This window comes from Aulonocara sp. 'chitande type north' Nkhata Bay, linkage group LG3 (genome assembly GCF_057382095.1).
Source record: "Aulonocara sp. 'chitande type north' Nkhata Bay isolate Kocher_YH1m ecotype deep benthic linkage group LG3, A_spYH_male_GT1.1, whole genome shotgun sequence".
NCBI lineage: Eukaryota > Metazoa > Chordata > Actinopteri > Cichliformes > Cichlidae > Aulonocara > Aulonocara sp. 'chitande type north' Nkhata Bay.
Window position 1 is genome coordinate 63,843,186 of NC_141346.1, and position 22,541 is coordinate 63,865,726.

Genomic DNA, 22,541 nt, shown 5'->3' on the forward strand with positions numbered 1-22,541 from the left:
ACGAAACGCGTAATATTTTCTCTGAATACGAGACGATTCTGTTTTTTTACAGGACGGTTGGAAACTCTACTAAAATAAAGTTCACTATCAGTAACATCATAGCACCACCCAGCTGTATAGAAACTCCGTCATGCTAGCTAGTACGCAGTAAGAGTTATTGTAACTGACTGTAAAAAGTCAGCACAAGGAAAATAAACTCCACCTAAACTTGGTTTATATCTGACCCAGATAGACTGCAGGTCATAACTTACCTGAAGTTCAGTTCACCTGACACTCGGACCGGCGGCCGCCTCAGGTCTCTGCTCCTCCTGGGTTACCAACCCCTGCTCTAAAGCATCTGATTTGGATTCCTGAGATCAAATATATTTTCCTTTGGGTTTGTTTTCTTCCCATTTGTGGCTTTAATGTAGTGTTACATCCTGTTTGTTTGCTTCCATCTGTATACATGTCCAGATTCACTGTTATGTTTCTATTCTTACATTGCTGTGTGATCACTGTTCCCTCTGCTGACTGATGTGACCTTTTGTATCTCACACTGATACTTGTCATATTTGTATCTGCGTCTAAATATAAAAAGTTTTCCATGCTAAAACACAGCTCCACCTCCTGCAGTTCTCCCTCTGAACCACTAGATGTCTCTGTTATCTAAATGAAGACGTGCAGCAAAGCAACCACAGCAGCGCTCAGATCACACGTGTCCTGTTATTATGTATAAAAGCATGAAACAGGGGAGACAGGTGGGATCAATATTAATGTTGTGGAAATATATGAAAAAGCAACAGAAGAGTGAAAACATTTCGTGTTTCTAGAAAGATCTTTCAGCTCACAGCTGCTCACAGACTGTATTTACAAGTGACAAACTGCAACTCTACAGTACATCTACAGTATATATCAAATATATTCTGTATTCAAATCTATTGAGTGATGTTTGAAAGTCTTTCCAGGTGAGTTTGATCCAGGAGGGTCTGAAGCCAGAGTCAGACAGAGACTGTGCAGAGACTGTAGAAGGACAGAGCAGCAGCAGAGCAGTCCAGATACACTGATGATCCTCTGTCAGATCCAGAGGGACACACAGGGATGATGCTGGACTCTACATTGTGTCTGACAGTGGAGCTGTTCTCAGAGCAGTTCACTCTGCAGCACTGACAGTCATCTGCACTTCTTCTCATTCCTCTGTCAGTCACTGCTGGATGAAGCTCTCCTCTCCACCTCCCAGTAACATGGCCCAGTCAGAGCATCTCTACACACAAGCTGCTGCTGCTTCAACCTCTCTGGATCATCAGGACACAGCTCCTCCTCTCTCAGCACACACACCGTCCTGTTTACCATCATCAGCTCCACCTGCAGAGAGAAGAAGGAAGAGCAGAGGAGATAAACGAGTGTTTCCAGAGACTCTTCATCAGCTGTCAGTCAGTGATGCAGCACATCCAGTATAAAGAGCAGCAGGGACTTCAGTGCTGGGACTGTACTAGGACTCATTGTTGCTTCACTTTTTCTAATCTTTGGATTTTTATTGAAGTTGATGAAAATGTTTTTCCCTCCTAGTTTGAGTTTGGACTTTCATTCATTAGAAGAACCTTGGTGTGTCCACTCTGAGCTCTGTAGGAACCCCAACAACAAGCCCAACAATCCAGATGGACGGTTCCAGCTGTTAACTGGAGGAATTCCATCCAAACCTCTGCTCTCACTAAATTCTTCCTCACCTACAGACTGTTCTTCACTGCTTTAAACTTGGAAATGAATGCAGTCATTGGTCTGCGTGCTGCTTTGTTCAGAGAGCTGATTGGCTGTTGACAGTGTTTGACCAGAGCGTGTCAGCCGTTACTATGGTGACCATAAAGGTCAGAAACAGGAAGTGTTTGTGTCCAATCCTGAAGCCTGTCACCATTCTCCTCTCACAGCTTCACTGAGAAGCTGCAGCTTTACAGGAAACACTGGATCTTTGTTTCATACTGACTGTGTTTAGTACAATACTGCTGACAGCACCACCCACTCACTCCATCACTCTACTTACACCAGAGTCTCCAGTCTGTAGTCTGGACTCTGCTGAAGATCAGACAGCTGCTTCACATCTGGATCCTTCAGGTTGTTGTTGTAGCTCAGGTCCAGGCAATGCATATGAAACACTGACACGAAAACACACAGGTATAATCTGAGGGTAAGACACGACACAGAGCATGGGAAAACACAGGGCTCATATACACAGGGTAGTAGTTACAGGAGGGAGACACAGCTGGGAGAGATCAGGGCTAACGAGACAGGGGGAACAAAGCTGCACATACTAACATAAGACAAAGACTTTCACAATAAAACAGGAAACATGAATCACAACTCAGAGACACGGACTCAACACAGAGAGACAGAAAATGACACATGGAACTGAACTATACATGAAACCACAATTCCTAAAACATGGATAACAGAAACATGAAACTCTAATAATAATCATCACAACCACAACAAGAGAAAAGGAAAACAATCCATGATGCAAAATTAAACCAAGACATAATAAACTCAAAATATTGGGTCCAACGGACCCAGAACCATGGCACTTCCTGGTTAAATACAGGTTTAATAAAAAGAATACATTTTTTGATTTTTAATATAAATGTATTTTACCAGAATCTCAGGTTAAAGCTCCCAAAAGTATTTCAACAACAAGCAAACAGATAAAACAGTAAATGAGAGCAGCTAAACACACAAAGATGGAAACACAGCGCGTGGATCGTTCACTCGACGGCACGTACACGGACACGCCGTCGGGGCTGAAAGTGGACAGCTCACAGATCCTGAAGCTGCAGGTTTCATCTGTCTCCAACCAAAACTGACTGAACCAGCAGCAAAAGAAGATCCAAACTACGCTTTACGTTTGATGAACATCGTCATGAATTCTCTCTGACTTTGACGTTTACTTCCTGCACAGCTCTCTCTCTCTCAGTGTACTTCAAGAACAGTTTACCTTCAAAAATCTGTTTCCTGCATTATTCACTGCTTATTACGCACCAGTCTGCTGTTGTGTTCACTGCTGTCGGCCTCCCAAAACAAAGCCTCATTTCTGCTGTTCAATACTGAAGAAATTTAAACCTTTTAAAATGATGACAGATTACAAACTCTCAGCTGTGTCTGTAATCAAACCTCTGTAACTTTGCTTCACTTCAGCAGCATCAGGTCATGTTCACATGTTGATTCATGGTTTGCTTCAGTTTTTGATGGACTGCAGAATATTTTGAAGGTTATCTGCTATAAAAAGCCAGAACAGAAAAATCTGCTTCATGTGTTTCTGTTTGATCCTCAGTGACTTTGACACAAAGGCCTCTGCTGTGATGATCACACCTCTGATCAAGTCTCACAGTGTCAGCTTTGTTTTTATACATATGGATATGTGCTGATAAATGATCAGAATTATAATATTTGCCACTGTCTGCTGTGTGCCGTGACCTTTGACCTGCTAAAGACAGTCAGCTGTGGATTATTCATTGTTGTGTCTGATACTTAGAACTGTGAGGAAGAACACTACACTGTTAATCAGGGTCCCCTCTCTCGTAATCAGGAAAGGTGGGCAGGCCGCGTGTGGGCCGCGGGCCATACGTTGAGTCTCACTGTTTGAAATGTGAACATTGTTCTGCTGCAGTCAATGGACTAAACCAGAGAAGAAGAAAACAGACTTTACCATGAAGATCCTCAGTGTGGATCAGTATAATATCAGCCTGATGTCTGCAGTTTAGTGTCAGCACAACTTTCACATCATATTCATCTCAGCACAACTAAAACATGCTGACTGACCTCAGAGTTTCAAGTCCACATCCTGGACTCTCCAGGAAACCACACAGATGCTTCACTCCTGAATCCTGCAGCTTGTTGTTCCAGCTCAGGTCCAGCTGTCTCAGATGGGAGGGGTTGGCCTTCAGTGCTGCTGCCAGATAATCACAGCTGATCTCTGACAAACCACAGCCCATCAATCTGTATAAAGAATGAAAGATGTAAGTTTATTAGACAACGTGTGAACTTGAAATCATTCAGTGTTTCATCATCTGTTCAGAGCTGAAGAAGGTTCAGAATGTAGAAGTTTAGAAAATGGAAACTCCAAACAGCTGAAGCCAACAGGAAGCAGCTTCAAACAGGAAACTGTGCAGAGTTTCAGACTATATGTCCTGATGCAGCCAGTTGGATTTTGGAGATTTGATTCTCTGTTCTGTGACTAAGTCCTTGAATCATTTCTTCCAGTTGGTCCAACAAGACAGACTAAGTATTGGACATGTGTTGTGGCTCCATTAGGGAAGCTTCTAAATGTGATGTGATGGCCCCTCTGGGTCTGTCAGGTCACAGGACTGAAGAGAGCTCAAACTGGGCACACAGTTGTTCCAGTCCGGACCAAAGACTCTATACCGGGACTGAGGGACTGCTTTGACTGCACCCACTGGGACGTTTTAAAGGCTCATGTTCTCACTTAGATCATCGATTTCTACTTACATTTCTTTCTGGGAAAAATGGGGATTACTTTGGAAACAGGAAGTATTTTCCCCAATAAGCAGCCCTGGATTAGTAAATCACTCCAACATGTTCTCAGGCAGAAGAAGCTGTCTTGTTATGAGGGAGAGAAGAAAAAGATTGAGGCACAGAAACTTGTTGAAAGAGAGATAAAGCAGCTAAAATCAGGTGTAAAAGTAAAGCAGAGGATGAGCTGAATAAAGGACACTCAAGGCTGGCTTGGAAAGGAATGAAGTCCATGGTGGGGATGCAGGACAAGGAGCAAAGATGAATGTGATGCTGAATCAGCAGAAGACTTGGACTCATTTGATTCCAGCTTTGATATCATTGATTTCAATGAAGAGCTTTGTGATTGTAGCAAAGGGCTGGTAGCTCTGAGAGTCCCACTGATGAGGTGTTTGTGTGGAAATCTCTTAGTGGGACCAAAGAGAGAAAAAGCCCTGGTCCTGATGCTGTGGGAGGGAAATGATTGAAGTGTGCTGTGAGGAACTGACTGGGAGATTTTCACACATTTTCCAGTCCTCCTTGGAACAACAGGAAGTTCCCAGCATATGGAAACAAAGGTTAAGTGTCCTATGGCACTCAGTGATGATGGTGCTGTGGCCCCACCACCTCCACCTCTTTGTAAAGGAACTAACTGTAATCTGAAGCTTCAAATGGAACTAAGACTTCCTCCACTAGGTGGCAGTGTCTGATGAGAAAGTGTTAGTGGAGCTGGCCTGGAGTCAGAAACAGGAAGATGCAGGATTTGGGCTGAAATGGGGAAAAGTGGTTCGCACTAGTGCCTTAAAGCAAGAAGGTTGTAGGTTGAAGCTTGTTGGCCTTTCTGTGGAGGTTGGATGTTCTCCCACAGTCCAATGAAATGCTGCTTAGGTTCATTGGTGCTTCTAAATTGGCTGTAGGTGTGGATGTGAGAGAGTGCTTCTCTGTCTCTCTCTGTTGGCCCTGTGATGGACTGCTCACCTGTGCAGGTGGACCACGCCTCTTCCCTATGACAGCTAGGGCACAGGCTGCAGCCCTGTGAGCCTAAGCTGAATAAACAGTTAGCAAAAATGATCCATAGATGGCCTGAAATCCCCCAGTTAGCAGTTTGGTAGATAGCTATGACATGCTAATCCCATCCAGCAGCTGTATTCTACCTTTAAGCTGATCCCTGCTGAGCCAAAGCACTTTTTCGTATACAAATTACAACCTTTAATAGAAACCTATTGGTCAGCATCTTATTAGCCTGCTGTTAGCTTCATTCCACAGAAAACTGAGAGAAACTAACAGAGTTGATAAAGAATAAAGAGAAATGTGCTGATTTAAAGCCTTTGAAGTGCTTCAGATGATCTCTGTCCACTTCTGTCCACTCATTCATTCATGTAAGCTTTCTAATGCAGCTTTGATCTTCACAGTCTGCTTCATGAAACTCATTCTAACCCTGAATGTCAGAGTGTTCCTCCCTCTCTTTCCCATCATTCATGCTGGCAGTGGAGGAGATTTGGATGTTGGACTGTGTTTTGGATGATGTGTGTATGTTTGTGTTGGACTGCTGTCTGTAAAGCAAACGCACATTTTGCTTTGGATTTCAGTGTCAGACAGACTTTAAGGTGGAATGAAGAGTTTGAGAGTTTCACAGTGAATTATCCAGTGGAGGATTTTTCTTCTTCTTTGAAGGTTTGAAATGTGAACATTGTTCTGCTGCAGTCAATGGACTAAACCAGAGAAGAAGAAAACAGACTTTACCATGAAGATCCTCAGTGTGGATCAGTATAATATCAGCCTGATGTCTGCAGTATAGTGTCAGCACAACTTTCACATCATATTCATCTCAGCACAACTAAAACATGCTGACTGACCTCAGAGTTTCAAGTCCACATCCTGGACTCTCCAGGAAACCACACAGATGCTTCACTCCTGAATCCTGCAGCATTTTGTTCCAGCTCAGGTCCAGCTGTCTCAGATGGGAGGGGTTGGACTTCAGTGCTGCTGCCAGATAATCACAGCTGATCTCTGACAAACCACAGTCCCTCAATCTGTATAAAGAATGAAAGATGTAAGTTTATTAGACAAAGTGTGAGCTTGAAATCATTCAGTGTTTCATCATCTGTTCAGAGCTGAAGAAGGTTCAGAATGTAGAAGTTTAGAAAATGGAAACTCCAAACAGCTGAAGACAACAGGAAGCAGCTTCAAACAAACACAACAAGAGAAAAATCTCTGAATGTTTCACATTAAAGTCGTACATTTATCATAAAAACAGGTCAAAGACTTGAAAAAGTCGTGTTTTTCCTTCCAGGAACCACAAGACTTCACTTTTAAAGGTGAAGTGTGAAAGAAATGGACATATTTGAAGTCCAACACCTTTTTCCAGTCACATTATTAAAGCAGACAAACTACAAGCTCATTTTCATTCCAACAAGTCATCTTCTGACCTGGACTAACAACACTGGTCTCTATGTGCAGCTGGCTGTGAGACCAGTGCTCAGGGAGCGTCTACAAAGTGCAACACTGAAAGAACATCACACACTAATTTGCTTCCATCATCCAACCTGAAGAGGAAACAGAGACGCCTCCCCTTCAAAGTAAAAGCTGCTCCTTTTGGGCACAGTATCAAAGAAAGTCTACAGTATAACATAGAAAAGACAGAACAAAGTTTTGGTTGTTTTGAAATTGTGCAGAAATGAAACTACACTAAGCTCAATTATGTGACAGACATTTCATCCCATGTCAGTTTGGCCTCATCCTGGGCCGGATTATCCAGCACACACTCTGACCACAGGCCCAAGGGCCACGCACAGCTGGGCTCCATCCAAGAGACAGGAAACAAACCAACACAATAATAAAAAGCACCATGTGATCTTCTTACATCTTCAAGACAAACATAGTAAAAACATGAGCATATTTGTTTCCTGATAAAATGATGTGACAGGTAGAACAGAGTAAAGTGGTGGTGTTACAGCCTTTCTCCCCTCTGCTGCCGAGGCTGTTAGTCTCTCCCAAACTCAGCTACAGGACTTCCAAATGAATGAAAGCAGCAGAAGTGGCTTTATAAATGAAAGAGGAAGAGGAGAAGAAGAGGAGAGGGAGGCCACCCTGACCATCACTCCAGCTGAAAACATCACACTTCCATTAAAGTTGGTGAGAAAATGTTGAGCAGGATGAGCTGCTGGCTAATCTGGAGGCTGTAGCAGCAGCTCACAGTCACAGTGGATTTCCACTCATTAAAAAGCTCTGGCTGCTTCATTTCTCATCTCATATCAGAGACTTTAATGCTTCACTGAAGCTGTACTGTGATGCTTCCATATTCCAGTGAGGCCTCCATAATGATTTCAGCTGTTCTGTACACACACTGTGTGCCCTGTATGGCTCAAAGTCTCTGCAGCCTGTTTTTATCTGGTATCATCAGATCTTCATCATCCTCATTCACATCCCTCACACACTCTACAGCCTCATCAGCACTGACTTCATCTTCACTGACTGATGGAGCACAACATGAACCTGTGGAGGCTGAAACACTGTCCTGTCAAACATCTCCCCGTCACCACTCCACTTCTGTCAGCCTTTAAATGAACCCTGCTCAAGTCTGTCACTTCTGTTTGGAGCCAAAAGGAAAAACTGTTGTTCAGTCGTTTGGAAAGACAACATTTCTGAAAGCACTCAAACTTCTTCACATTTGTCTTCAGACACATCCTGAACATTTAGGAACTAAAGAAAGGTTCAAACATCAATCAAAGACCTGAAATATAGAAAAACAAAAACAGCCGCAGTCAGTGAACTCACCTCAGAGTCTCCAGTCGACAGTTTGGACTCTCCAGTCCAGCACACAGAAGCTTCATCCCGGAATCCTTGACATCATCATTTCCACTCATGTCCAGCTCTGTCAGATGGGAGGGGTTGGACTTCAGAGCTGAGGCCAAAACTTCATAGTGAGTCTCTGAGAGTCGACAGTTTATCAGTCTGTGATGATAGAAAATATAAAATGTGTTATTATAAAAGCAGAAAATCTGCATTATAAACACAGACTGAATGTATATGAAGACAAAACAGAGTGAGGTCATAATCTGATGAATCTGCTCTTCACATCTGTGCTTCAGCTCCTCTTACTGTGTTTGACATGACACAACGATTGAGTCTCTCTCAGACCTGCAGACTTTTAATGAGAATCTTTGTTTGGCTTTAATCTGCAGATGAAGGAGGAAGATGGTGTCACATTTAGGCTTCCATAATGTCCACAGTCTGTCACTGAGATCTGATCCAGAGTCAGAGTGAAGACACACATTTGGACTGTTTCCTGTTTTGACTCCAGAACATTTTGAATGAGTTCAGCTCAGTGAAGAGTTCCAGCTGGAAAGATGATCTCTGTTTGCTACCTGCTGTCAGGTACGACTGTTCACGTCCACACGCAGGAAAAACCTGCTGACTGTTACCAAACGGAGCAGAAATCTCATCACTGGACAATAATGATGAATGAACTCAGAGCTGCTGATATCAGATCTGATTTCAGGGGAACTAAACACAGAAATGATTGGCTCATTTTAGCTTTCTGAGCCATTATCTGCTGGTGTGTCGCTAGTTGGCAGAAAATGATTTGTATTCCTGTTCAGGGCTTCAGTGTTTATGAGTCCAGATCCAGGTGACAGCAAGTCAAAATGATGTTACCTGTCTGTGTCCAGCAGCAGCCTGTATTCACTTTGAATATTGTTATAACCTGACATGGATCAGTTTGTCTTTGATTGGTTTGTAAATGTCACTGTTTCCATTGGACCTGAGTGACGTACAAAGACAGAGAGGGAGAGAAAGGAGAGAGAGGATGGAGACAGCAAAGAGAGAGCAAACACAAACAGGTGAGAGTGGACAGGTGACCATGGTCAGCAACCAATCAGAGAGCTTCTGTTTGACCCACAGTCACTGATGATGACTGCACATAACCAAGCAGTGTGTTACTCTGATATCAAATATGGATCCTGCTCTTATAATAATGATCATCAGATGATATTATTCCCCCAGGGATCAATAAAGTATTCTGATTCTGATTCTGATATTATTGTGTTATTTTGTAGCTGAATACAATGTTTGTGTGATTATCAGTGAAAGAAGCAGTGAGGAGGATGGAGAGAGAGAGAGGACAGAGGGTGAAGTTAGAAACACTAAAAGGATTTTTCATGGATTTCATGGATGATTTGAGTGATTTCCAGCAGGACACTTAAACATGTCAGTGGACGTCCTAAAGAACATATTCACTGATATGAAACGTGTCATTGAACAGGATTAATATCAGTGGAAACATGGTGGAAACAGCTGTGACTGCATGGATGTGACACACTTCAAATCTGTTCTCCACTCTTGGATTTGGGATCCATGGAGCTGTTGCTGAGTCTGTACAATAAAGGAATGGTGTGGAAGGTTGCAGCGTACGGACACAAACACTTTGTGGTTACAATCTGATTTTATTTTCAACATTAAACTACTAACCTACACTGATCAATGATGTTAGTGATCACATCTGGACTCACCGAGCCTTTCTGCAGTTCCTCACAGCTGGAATCAGTCTCAGTCGTCCCTGCCATGATGTGATGTACTTCAGCAGGTCAAACTCATCCAGAACCTCCTCTGACATCTGCAGCATGAAGGCCAGAGCTGAGCACTGGATGTCAGAGAGTTCCTTCTTTGATCTGTTCTCTGACTTCAGGAACTCTTGGATCTCCTGATGTACTGAGAGGTGGTTCATCTCCATCAGACAGTGGAAGATGTTGATGCTTCTGTCAGGAGAGATTTGATCACTGTTCATCCACTTCAGGTTGTTGATGACTCTCTGGATGGTTCCTGGACTGATCTCTGTCTGACCCAGCAGACCTACTAAGAGTCTCTGGTTGGACTCCAGACAGAGGCCATGAAGGAAGCGAACAAACAGGTCCAGGTGGCCATTTTTACTCTGGAGGGATTTCTCTATGACTTTAGTCAAAAAGACATCAAGTGATTGGAAATATTTGTTATCAAAAAATCTGGAAATCAACTGGATCGACAATTTTGGTTCAAGGAACTTCTTCAGCACCTCTGTCTTCCTGCTGGTGTGACAGTGGAACATGTAGACAGCAGCCAGAAACTCCTGAATGCTCAGATGAACAAAGCAGTAGATTGGTTTCTGGAAGATCACACACTCTCTTTTGAAGATCTCTGTACAAACTCCTGAGTACACCGAGGCCTCTGTCACATCCAGACCACACTGCTCCAGGTCTTCTTGGTAGAACATGATGTTTCCTTTCTCCAGATGTTCAAATGACAGCCTCCCCAGCTTCAGAAGAACTTCCCTGTCAGCCTCCGTCAGCTCCTGTGGACTCGTCTCATGTCCCTCATGGTACTTGATCTTCTTCCTCTTTGTCTGAACCAGCAGGAAGTGTGAGTACATGTCAGTCAGGGTCTTGGGCAGCTCTCCTCTCTGCTCTGTAGTCAACATGTGCTCCAGAACTGTAGCAGTGATCCAGCAGAAGACTGGGATACTACACATGATGTGGAGGCTCCTGGATGTCTTCATGTGGGAGATGATTCTGCTGGACAGCTCTTCATCACTGTATCTCCTCCTGAAGTACTCCTCCTTCTGGGCGTCAGTGAAGCCTCGTACTTCTGTTAGCCTGTCAACACATGTAGGAGGGATCTGATTGGCCGCTGCAGGTCGGGAAGTTATCCAGACGAGAGCCGAGGGAAGCAGATTCCCCTGGATGAGGTTTGTCAGCAGCTGGCTGACTGATGACTTCTGTGTGACATCAGACAGCAGCTTCCTGTTGGTGAAATCCAATGAAAGTCTGCTTTCATCCAGGCCGTCAAAGATGAACAAAAGCTGAGAGACAGCCAGCTTCTCTGCTGTGACCTTCTGTAATGTTGGATGGAAAACATGGAGCAGCTCCAGAAGACTGTACTGCTCATCTCTGATCAGGTTCAGCTCCCTGAATGAAAGCAGAACCACCACACTGACATGTTGGTTCTCCAAGCCCTCTGCCCAGTCCAGAGTGAACTTCTGCACTGAGAAGGTTTTTCCAACACCAGCCACGCCGTTGGTCAGAACCACTCTGATGGGTCTCTGTTGGTCAGGTAAGGCTTTAAAGATGTCCTGGCACCTGATTGGAGCGTCATGGAGGGCGTCCATCTTGGAAGCTGTCTCCAGCTGCCTCACCTCATGTTGGGTATGAACCTCTTCACTCTGTCCCTCTGTGATGTAGAGCTCAGTGTAGATCCTGTTGAGGAGGGTTCTACTTCCTGTTTCATCACTTCCTTCAGTCACACGTTCACATCTCCTCCTCAGACTGATCTTATGTTCATCTAAAACCTCCTGCAGACCAGCATCTGCTGAAAGAAAGAAAAACAATGAGACTAAAGAGAAAGAAAACTCTTCAATGTCTGAACAACACAAGAAGTCCAGTTTTCAGAAATGAGTCCATCAGCAGACAGATGTTCAGTCTTACTTTGTACACAGCTGCTCTGACTGGCTGTCTGCAGTCCAGCTCTGCTTCTGGATCTTTCTCCACACTGTGCAGAAGCTCTGATGGTTGACACGGAAAAGTCAAAGTGGAGATACTTCTGTCCACCTTTGATTAGACTCATTATAAAAAGGAAAACAAAGTTTGAACACAGTCATGTTTCCAGTTCACTGACTTACATTTATTCCATGGACACTCACTCTAACCTGAACCACAGCTACAACCCAACATTGTTGAGGCCTCATCTCCTCCTTTCCTGACTGTAGAGGTTAAATATGCAACAACCAACAAATAAAAGAATTTGGTTCATTTCAAAGAAATTCACACGGTGACCAAGTAAAGTAACCGTTGTAAAGGAGACAACATCCCGTTGATGGTGGGATTATTTGAAAGATTTGCTTTAGTCACGTCACCAAATGCAGTTGAACCACCCGTGGATCCATGTTTGACCAGTCTACCACTCTGAGCTCTGCTTTTTAATCTTTTTATTATTATCATCATTCATTTATTCATTCTTTGGAGGGGGGCTATTTCCTAATGCCGCCCTAATATGCTGATGTTCAAGGGGAAATATAACAGAAACTCTTTCAGTGTTATTCATTAATAAATTAACAGATAAACTGTGAAGAAGAAAAAAACTGAGATTTAAAAGAGAGAGTGAGAAACTTGATCATCCATCCTCATAATACATGTTTATCAGTATCTGCTGCGACCATATTTGTAATAACTACAAGTCTACATTTCTGTGACTGTTGATCCATCACAGCAGGAATCTGAGCTCATCTCTGCACACAGAGCAGCTTCAGCTCTGGGATAAACTGCTCGCTTCACGTCCTTCTCAGCTCACAGACACTCATCCTCATATTTTCCTTTAACATTTGATGGTATAATTCATCTGAGTTTACACTTTATCTGCATAAATACAGAAAAACAGACCCAAACACCAGAAACCATCAGTTTCACCATGTAGAATATATTGTTGTTTCCTTTTAATTCAGAGAAAAACTCTGATTTGGATTTTCTCTGTTCTCTTTGCCACAGCCCATCCCAGCAGCAGCTGAAGCAGCTGACTGTCACAACACTGAATAACACTTTAGGAGGAATTTCAGAGGTCAGTAAAGCTCCAGTTTCAACATCAGTTAATTAATCATAGTTCATCAAAAATGTGAACCTGGCTGGCACACATGTTAATGTTAGCCATTTAAATATTAGCAGTTAGCTGAGGCCACAAGAAGAAGAGGCCCTAGAAGAACAATGGATGATAAGATTAGATTTTCAAGACTAGGCAGAGACGTGTTTTCCTTTACTGTCTCTTACAGAGGAGGGAGCAGATACCAGACGAGGTCACGGAGGTACGGGGAGGATTCGCAGCAGACAGCAAGACTGCCACGTCCATGCGAGAGAGCGATGGCTACGATAATCTCTGTTTTTGTCTCCCTATATAATGTTGTACAGCCCATGTGAGGGTTATCCTCTCTGTGAACCAGATGCTTGATTTCACACAGAGGTCCACCAACTGAATTTGATCAGTTATGGAACGATTTACCTCGACAGGCTCCTTCACTCGCTGCTTTTAAACCTCCTTTAAAACACACTTTTACTCCCTGACCTTTGACCCAGTGTGACATGTTGACTCACTACCTCAGACAGCTTAAAAATAGTCTTTTTGTTTTTTGGTGCTGCCTAAAAGAACCGTAAAATATCTGTCCTATATACAGTTATGTTCATATATTTTTGTGCTACATCAGGAAACTCAAAAACATAGTTTGTAATATTTTAATCCTTATTTTTAAAACTTTTTTTTTTGCATCAAAAATCATTATTTACACTGAATAAATGAGTCAGCAGCTCTCTTACATTGTTGCTGCAGGTTCATTACTGAGGTCTAGAGGTATTCCTTTGGACCAGTCACTCCTCACAGACACACAGCTGGATGCTGCAGATCCTGCTCCATCCTCTTCCTCCATCTTCTTGATGTCAGGGTGGAGTTAGTCTGAGAGGCAAACACACACACTCAGAGGTGCTGTTGTACTGGAAGCATCACACTGACGGGTTTCTAAAGTTCTCATTGATCATTTCATGGAGTTTCTGTGGTAAACAATGTCCTGTGACGTATGTGTTATGGTGAGGGTCATGAGGGCTAACCAGCCCCACTCCTTACTCCTCATATTTCAGCCTGAAGCACAATAACAGCCTAAACCTAACCAGGAGGCTGTAACCTCAAAGGGACTTCATGGTTAGAAATAAAGGTTCAATGAAATGAAGCAGATCATAAAGACATGAGTTCCAACTTTAAAAGAAGCATCCACACGATGACGGCACAGCAGAGGAGCACTTTCTCTAACACACTGATTCAGTTCCACTGACACAAGGACACACACAGGAAGGCACACACACACAAGCCTTTATAAGAAACAACACAATCATCTGCGCTTGACTTGTCAAACCACGGCTATAAAAGCGAAGGTGGATTTGGGAAGTCTGTCGCAGCCATGTCCTGTCCGTATACGCGAGCAACCCATTGCGGAAGGTGCAAGATTGATAAGGAGAGTTTTCAGAAATCAGCGTACATTGCGGGATAGACAGGATCCTTTAGCTCAGCGCGACAGTGTGCTCATAGAGAGATATCGATTTTCCCGTGAGGGTATTATTTACTTAACCAACTTGTTGACGAGGGGGTGCAGGACCACCACCTGTCTTTTTTTGCTCTGCCCTTTTCTTGGTTGCTGTTATAAACAAACAGATTATTTCAGGGTCTCTTTTCAAGAGACTAAAAGCAATATAAGTGATAAATATTACCATTCTGTAGAATATTCTTATATTTCACTTTTACTTGTTCCCATGTTCTAGTGGTCCTGTTGTGGCTCTAATGTGAAAGATGATATAATGTAATTTAATATGATATAATATAGTGTAATATAATAAATTTACCCTACTGCCTACTGGTGTTGGCCAGAGGGGCCGATGGCGCGATATGGCAGCCTGGCTTCTGTCAGTCTGCCCCAGGGCAGCTGTGGCTACAACCGTAGCTTGCCTCCACCAGTGTGTGAATGTGAGAGTGAATGAATAGTGGCATTGTAAAGCGCTTTGGGTGCAATCCATTATTATTATTATTATTAAATTACTTACAAGTTTAATTTGTCAGCAACTTTCTGCCAGCCCTCTCTCCTTGCTTTTGCAGCCTTTGCAGTGTTCCCTTGCGTTTTAATTAAACTCTGAAACTCTTGAAATCCCTCACTCAAGAGTTCTTGCTCTGCTGCCGAAAAATACCGAGCCGAGCGCGCTCCTTCGACATTTTCGCCGACCAATCAAAGGGTTGCCGATCAATGTTTCTACTATCGATGCGTAGCCCCTGTTAAGCCACCCAGTGATCTCACATTACTTCATCCAGCTATACTAATCGTCAACAACAGGTTTGATCGAAGAACCGGAATAGCGAGCTCAAAGGTACCGCGATGATTTGATCTTGGATGTGTCATTTGATCTTGGATGTAGTAAGCGAGGTACGAAGAACGGACCCCAGGTGACCACCAGGACCAAGCTGACTGCTGACACAGAGTTCATACTCTAACTGCTAGCTGCTCTGCTAGCTAAGTTAACTGATGTTAAAGGTCAGAGTAAAGAAATGACGTGATGCTGCTGGGAGTGACACCACAGACTAGCAGCATTTAGTTACTCAGCATATAATGCAGTTAATCTGAAATCTCTTTTTCTCTCTGAAACAAAGTGACAGCAGACTGAGTCAAAGACAGAAACCTTATTTAAACACCAAATATTCACCGGCTTCACTTCCTGATCCAGGATTCAAAGAGGACGTTGCACTTACTCAGCTTCTTCCCATGAACGTCTTCCCTCTGCAGCTCTGCTGTCTGGACCAGGTCTGTGTAGAAACAGAGACAATCTTCTGCTTCATCAGTCCTCTGTGTCTGCAGGCTGAAGTCACATTAAACACTTCACACCAGCAAAGAGTCTGAAGCTCAAAGGTCAGCTGCTGCACCTTGTGTGATATTGTTTGATCAATAATTAACCTGCAGCAGGTTTCTGCTCCAACTCCAACACACTGAACAACCCTGAGAACAAATCAGAGGATGTGGGTGTGTCTGCAAGCTTCAATAGTGTTAAACACCTCACACCAGCAATGAGTCTGAAGCTCGCAGGTCAAAGGTCAAAGGTCAGCTGCTGCAGCCAGTTATGACTTTACATAAATCATCATGTTTTCCCTCTCAGCACTTGGGCTGTTTTGACTCAGCTACACTATGGCAAATGGCCAATGGTTCCACAGCTGTTCTTGTTCACAGCATCATCCAGTTAGAGAGGAAACTGTATAATGCAATGATGATGTTCCAGCGTCATGCTGCAGTTGTTGCTCCTCCTCCACATGCTTACCTGCCACAGTTTAACGCCGCCTCTCAGACAGTCATGTCACCTGATCTGCATGTTTTGTTGTACGATGACATCATCTTGACGTTGACGAGGAGGATGAGAAAAACTAGTTTTGTCCTGCAGATGGTGATCTTGCACCGTGTTCAAATAGCCGACACTTTGATGGTGCTGGTCTACTCAACTTACCTTTATCCTGGGTTGGACTTTATATGAGCAGCTTCCACTCTGGTTTTCATTGTTAAATACACTTGTTTGATTTCACTTGTAAAAGTTGGAAAATAAAGATTAAATTATTTGTTGGTACATTTTTTGCTTCATTTGAGGAATGAACTGTTAAGGTGGAGAAATGAATCAGGTTAAAATAGTGGTGCTTTAAATCACTGCAGATGTATAATGTAATTTAACATGTTGATAATGGTTGTAGTGGGCTTGTAATGTAAATGTGTTCTGATTAAATGTGACATTAATGGTGACACTGCATAAACCTGATAAAACAGTTCTATTAGTGGGTCTGTGTGATCAGCATCAGTGGGTGAAGGTGAGGCCTTGACTAGTAGAACGTCATGTTGGTGTATGACAACACATGAGCCAACATCAGACTCCGAGCTACGATGCTCAAGATCAGAAGATCCAGTGTGACATCAGCGTTACCTGGCAACAGCAGCCCTCAGCCCATCTGACTTTATTGGAGGATATTTACACCAGCAACACTGTTTAGTTTGATATGACGGATCAACAACATGCTGTGATGTCCAGTTCATCTGTAATAGATACTGGATCTAATCAGTCAGCAGATATTTGATCACCTTATTTATAACTATACTAGAAACAAATACAACTGTGTTGGTGATTCATGCAAACTTGCATATCAGCCTTTTAAGGTTTTGTAGTATTGAGAACAAAGAGGTTGTGTTAGGGCTGAAAAGCCCGACTTGTTCTCCTCTGCAGGTCATCAAATGCACCACAGAAGTTTGTATTTGCAGAAGCCTGTATATGTTTGATGGCTTTATTATTCTCTGTTCAAAGACAATAAATGTGGAAAATGGCTCATGTAGTATCAGCGTCATTTAAAAATGACTGCAAACATTTAGAGAACATGTGCTGCTGTTTGTCCTACATGTCCAACACTGAACTAACCCTGAAAACGTGATGGCAGGTGGCAGATTGGAGTTCACATAAAATATCGGCTGCATGAAGACTGGAAAATATAGATGATTTTGTGGACATGGATAAACTATCTGATCCAAAAAGCAGGAAGTGACACAGCTAGAAAATGAAAGTGTGTAACAGCTGAAGTCAAATGTAATGCAGAGTTGAATCTGCACTTGGATCCATCTATGAAAGGTCCACATGTAGGGATTACATGAGTCCTGATGTTTGTCAGTCCAGCTTGAAAACTCCATCTACTGTGGCTACATATACTGGGCTGGTAGCTCCATAGTGCTGGAAAGAAACTATTCAATGTGCATATTTTAAAATCAGAGGCTCTTCTAACACAGGAGCCATGTTGAGTTTAGATTCCAGCCGACCACCGGCAGTCTGAAATGGAATGAAGCCCATTGACAGCGAGCAGGTCTAAACAGGAACGCATCCATGGATAATACACCACTTTATTTGAAGACATCTGTAGCACTGCCTCAGTTCTGGATGTTTCCACAGACTCCTCTGGCCTCTGTGCACCTAAAGAAAAGGTCAAAGGTCAGCAGCACATGTAGTTGGGATAAGTTTTCATTTACAAACAACAGTCGCACTGTGACAAAGTGGAGGAGCAGTTGCAATGCTCTCCATTTGTCCCATATGTGTTTACCTTTTCTTGCACATTGTACACATTATTCTGTTTCTATGTATTTGCTATGATTTGCTATTTGTCAAGTAACATTGCTTCACTCACTATCCCGGGTTTGTTTGTGTAAGCGTTCTGTTGCCGGCAAATCAAACATTCTGCAAATTAAGACAAATACTAAGTTATGTTTCTTTATATTTTATTATGTTACAGATTAAGTCATTTGTTCATACTTACTTTGTCTGTCTTTTCAGTCGTCCTAAGGGTCAGGTGTGGGGAAACGCCCGCCTGGGATTTCCTCATTTTAAAGTCCTGATGATGTCACATATGACATCAGCAGGTCAAACAAAGTGGAGGGGTTTCTTTTTCCATAGAGATGCTTCCTTTTGTTTGTGTTAAGGTTTAAAGGGATTTGTTGAATGTTCTTCCTTTCGTTAATACTGCCATTTAGTTGTGTAAATGTGCATGTTAGAAGTGTGTAGAGGTTTTGTGTTTTTTGGATAATCTGTGTAGCGTTTTAGATCCCTCAGTTGAGTGAGTGGTACTGGCTGGGCAATTGGAGGGAAATTGGTGGCCCTATTTAAAGCCAGTCTCTATCAGATGCAGGAGAGAGGAGAGGTGAGCTGTGTCACCAGATCCATGTTATGTTGAGTTTTGTTAATAGAGTTTATTTGGGGAGGAAGTTTTGTTAAGTTACATTAAATTAACTTCACTGTAAATAAGTTGCTCACCTTGGAAATCTGAAATGTCTGCTTCCCTACCACCTTCCTTGACGTTCGAGTCTGACTACTTCACACGCACAAACTATACAATTATTTTCCTCCATTTTTCACTTGCAGAAATGGTCCTGTGTGATTTCTAGGCTGTGATATGAAAAACTAGTTCCTAATGGCAGCGATTCACTCAGTAAACATGTGTTTCCTTCACCAACCTCACACACAGATCCAATAAGATCAGGAAGTGGGCAGTATAGTACAATATGTGTTATTTTGTGCTGTACTGCCCAAACTAAAGATCTGCTGAAGTGTTGGAAATGATTCAGATGTTTATTTTGGACGATACAGCAGAAGATCAGACATGAAAGTGGAGATAACACAGAAGACCTGCAGCAAAGGGTCAGAGGTCAGACTGGGCCACTGGATTCAACAATGAGCCAATGATCATCAAGTAGTGACTAAAGCAGAGCCCTGACGTTCTGACATTTATCACACAGTTAGAACAAATGTCTGCTGATGACTTCATCTCATGAAACGACTGATAGATGTCAATTCATTGATCAGCTGAGCTCCTGCTGCTGATCTTCTTCATCGTGCACAGAAACATTCAGCTTGTTTCAATCAGTAAATAACTTTGAACTGTTCCCACTCAAAATGCTGTGAGAACAATGATCATTGTTACTCCCCTCGAGTCTTAATAAAGCTCAACTTGTTCTTTGTGTTTAAACTGACATTTATTTCGGACAGGAGGATTCTTCCACATCTTAACATGTAATGATGTCCAACCACAGCCGATACAATGCCGTCAGAACTAAAAGGAAATACAAACTTAAATGAATATTCTTACTAAAGTCCTTAAGCATTATATACAACGAAACATTCCAACAAAATGATCAATAAAGTACACATTACACCTCACACTGCGGCTATTGCACTTGAATACCACGCAACAGTCGCGCATTTACATACAACGATAATAAATAAAACATTTACCTCATTGGCCTCACTCAAAGGGAATAAACTTTCATTTTTACGTGGTGGGGAGGTCCAAAAAAAGGCACTCTTTATTTATATTTCTGCACACGTGCAAACCTCGTGGCTCGTCTCTTAATTAGCTTGCTGAGTGTGACAGCCAAAAAATGCCCTCTTAGCCACAACACAACTTTAGAAAAGGTTCCTATCTAATTGCACAATTAGCACAAATAACACATTTAAACATATAAATCTAATCAACAAACATGAATTACTATTTATTTCTTAATATTTCAACTCAGGGGCGATTTTAGCCCATTTTTGGGGGTGCTTCAGCAAATGAATCAAAGCACCCCCAAAGATTTCTTACTTTTTTGACAATATTTGCTGTTTGTGTGACACACTACTAAAAATATAAAAAGCATACAGTATTTGGTTGAGACGTAACATTTTAACAACAAAAGTATAGATACCCCCCCTCCCATAATGGTTTGTTCCAGCTCGCCTCTCCTCTACTCTGGCTCTAGCGCCCTTTCTGCCAGAGCGATGGTGGCTGAGACGCAGCGGAGTGGAGGTGTAAGTGCCTGGCTTAAAACAGGACATATTAGCTACATTTAACCTTCATTTACTCTTTATATAGTTAGGTAGGAGTCAGACCATGTTTCTTTTTAGCTGAAAAACATTACACCAGGTAACCTGCAGTGTTGAAAATGTGTTTTCCGACGAGGTTTGCTACCCTACAATCCGTCCTGCTCTGTAGTAAAATCAGCGAGATTTGACCGTCCTGTTGCTCCCATTGAAATGCATACAGCCTATTTAAAATCTAAAACTTAAAATTGTCCGTAGCCTGCTGTTGTTACCACTGTCCTGTTTGAAATGGATACTTACAAGCTAACTGACTGGATCAGAATCAGAATCAGAAAGGGTTTTATTGCCAAATGTTGAGCAGGTTTACAACATTAGGAAATTGCTGCGGTGCTTCAGTGCAAACATACTGTCATAAATTACGCTTAAATAGACATGAAAAAATAAAAATAAGAATAAGAATTAAAAGTGCTACGTAGAAAGATATATACATGAGTGCAGGTGGTGATTAGTGCAAACATGGAATGATGTGTTGCCTCCCTAAGATGGTGACCAGAGGGGCAACTGGTTTCCTGTTCAACAACGTGTGGCGCTGTGATAAAGAATAGAAAAAGGGACACACGTTGAGCTGATGTCAGTTTCACAACAGGAAGGTTTATTCTTCACAACAGCTTAGAACAGCTTCAGGTATCACCATACTAACTGCAAAGAAATGGCCTTATGTTTCAGTCCAGTTTACCATACATGGCCACAGTTCCCTGAGCTAGAGACTGTATAAATCTCTCAATACAACTTTGACAAAACATAAACGAAATATTGCTTAAATCCATTGATTTGTTTTACAAAGATAAACAAAACACAATAGTGTACTCTGTACTTCATTTTTAACTGCATTTACAAACATCATAAAATTAACTCATTTTAATTCTTGTTCAGCACTAAATTATTTATGTGAAATGTATTTCCACTGTACTGACAATGTAACTTCTGTTTTTTTAAATATAGCTATTTTACTCTTTACAAGAAAATAATGTCTTTGACATAAAACAAACATATTCACTGTTCTTATACAACCTACAACTATATAGAGTGCAATGCTGCTTTAACAGTGTTCACTCCTACTGTGCAGTCAGCATTGATCAAACAGTTTCCTTATAACACTTTATAAATGTCTTTGTATTAAACCACAAACTTGTTCTTGTAACCACAAGATCAACCAGAAGAATAAAACATAGTATGAAGCCCATTTATCCGAGTGAATAATACATTAAGAGTTCACAGTCCAGAAGTCTCTCACAAGTCAGATTAGCTTCCCCACACACACTCAGTATTCCACATTAGCCAAGTCCGCTAGCATTAGCATCATTTAGCCTGCAGCCTTAACCCACAATTCAGACACAACTCAGAATTAATCCATTTCTTTAGCGAATTGCGCTCATTACCCACATAAACAACATCGTCCGTTTGTAAGGTCTGCAGTATACATTCATTTAAATGCATTTACTAACCTGTGATAAAGAATAGAAAAAGGGACACACGTTGAGCTGATGTCAGTTTCACAACAGGAAGGTTTATTCTTCCTCTGTGCCCCAAAACCCTACTCGATACCACTGCGCGTAATGCGCCCTCTAGCGGCTGGATGTAGGATAGCATTTTAAATGACAGGTACAAAGATACAATCACAACAAAACACAACAACAACTGGGCTGTTTTCCCCAGTTTAATTCTGATACTAGATTTTACTAGAAAGCTATTTTCAACTCTCTACAGATGCAGTGAACACAGCGTAGGGTCATGTGTTAGTGGTGGGAACAGTCGTACGGTTATTGTTCATGTGTCCAACAGCAGAGGGGAAGAAACTGTTCTTATGGCGAGAGGTTCTGGTGCGAATGGACCGGAGCCTCCTGCCTGAGGGGAGCAGGTCAAACAGACTGTGTCCAGGGTGAGAAGGGTCAGCTGAGATCCGAGCTGCACGCCGCAATGTCCTGGAGGTGTACAGGTCCTGCAGAGATGGGAGTCTGCAGCCAATCACCTTCTCAGCAGAGCGCACAACACGCTGCAGTCTCTGTTTGTCCCTGATAGTGGCTCCAGCGTACCACACGGTGGTGGAGGAGGTGAGGATGGACTCGATGATTGCGGTGTAGAATTGCATCATCGTCC

The 22,541-nt window shown here is 42.4% G+C and overlaps 1 protein-coding gene across 1 annotated transcript; it reads right to left on the reverse strand.

Moving 5' to 3' along the window:
• Window positions 1–742: 742 nt before the first annotated feature.
• On the reverse strand, window positions 743–13,909 carry LOC147336547 (protein NLRC3-like). The gene is made up of 8 exons (XM_086286203.1): window positions 13,800–13,909; window positions 11,928–12,004; window positions 9,984–11,811; window positions 8,251–8,427; window positions 6,330–6,506; window positions 3,784–3,960; window positions 2,015–2,126; window positions 743–1,341 (listed from the first exon to the last, which is right to left on the reverse strand). The coding sequence occupies exons 1-7, from the start codon at window positions 13,907–13,909 to the stop codon at window positions 2,054–2,056; spliced, it is 2,619 nt and encodes an 872-aa protein (XP_086142329.1). The 3' UTR covers window positions 743–1,341; window positions 2,015–2,053.
• Window positions 13,910–22,541: the final 8,632 nt, after the last annotated feature.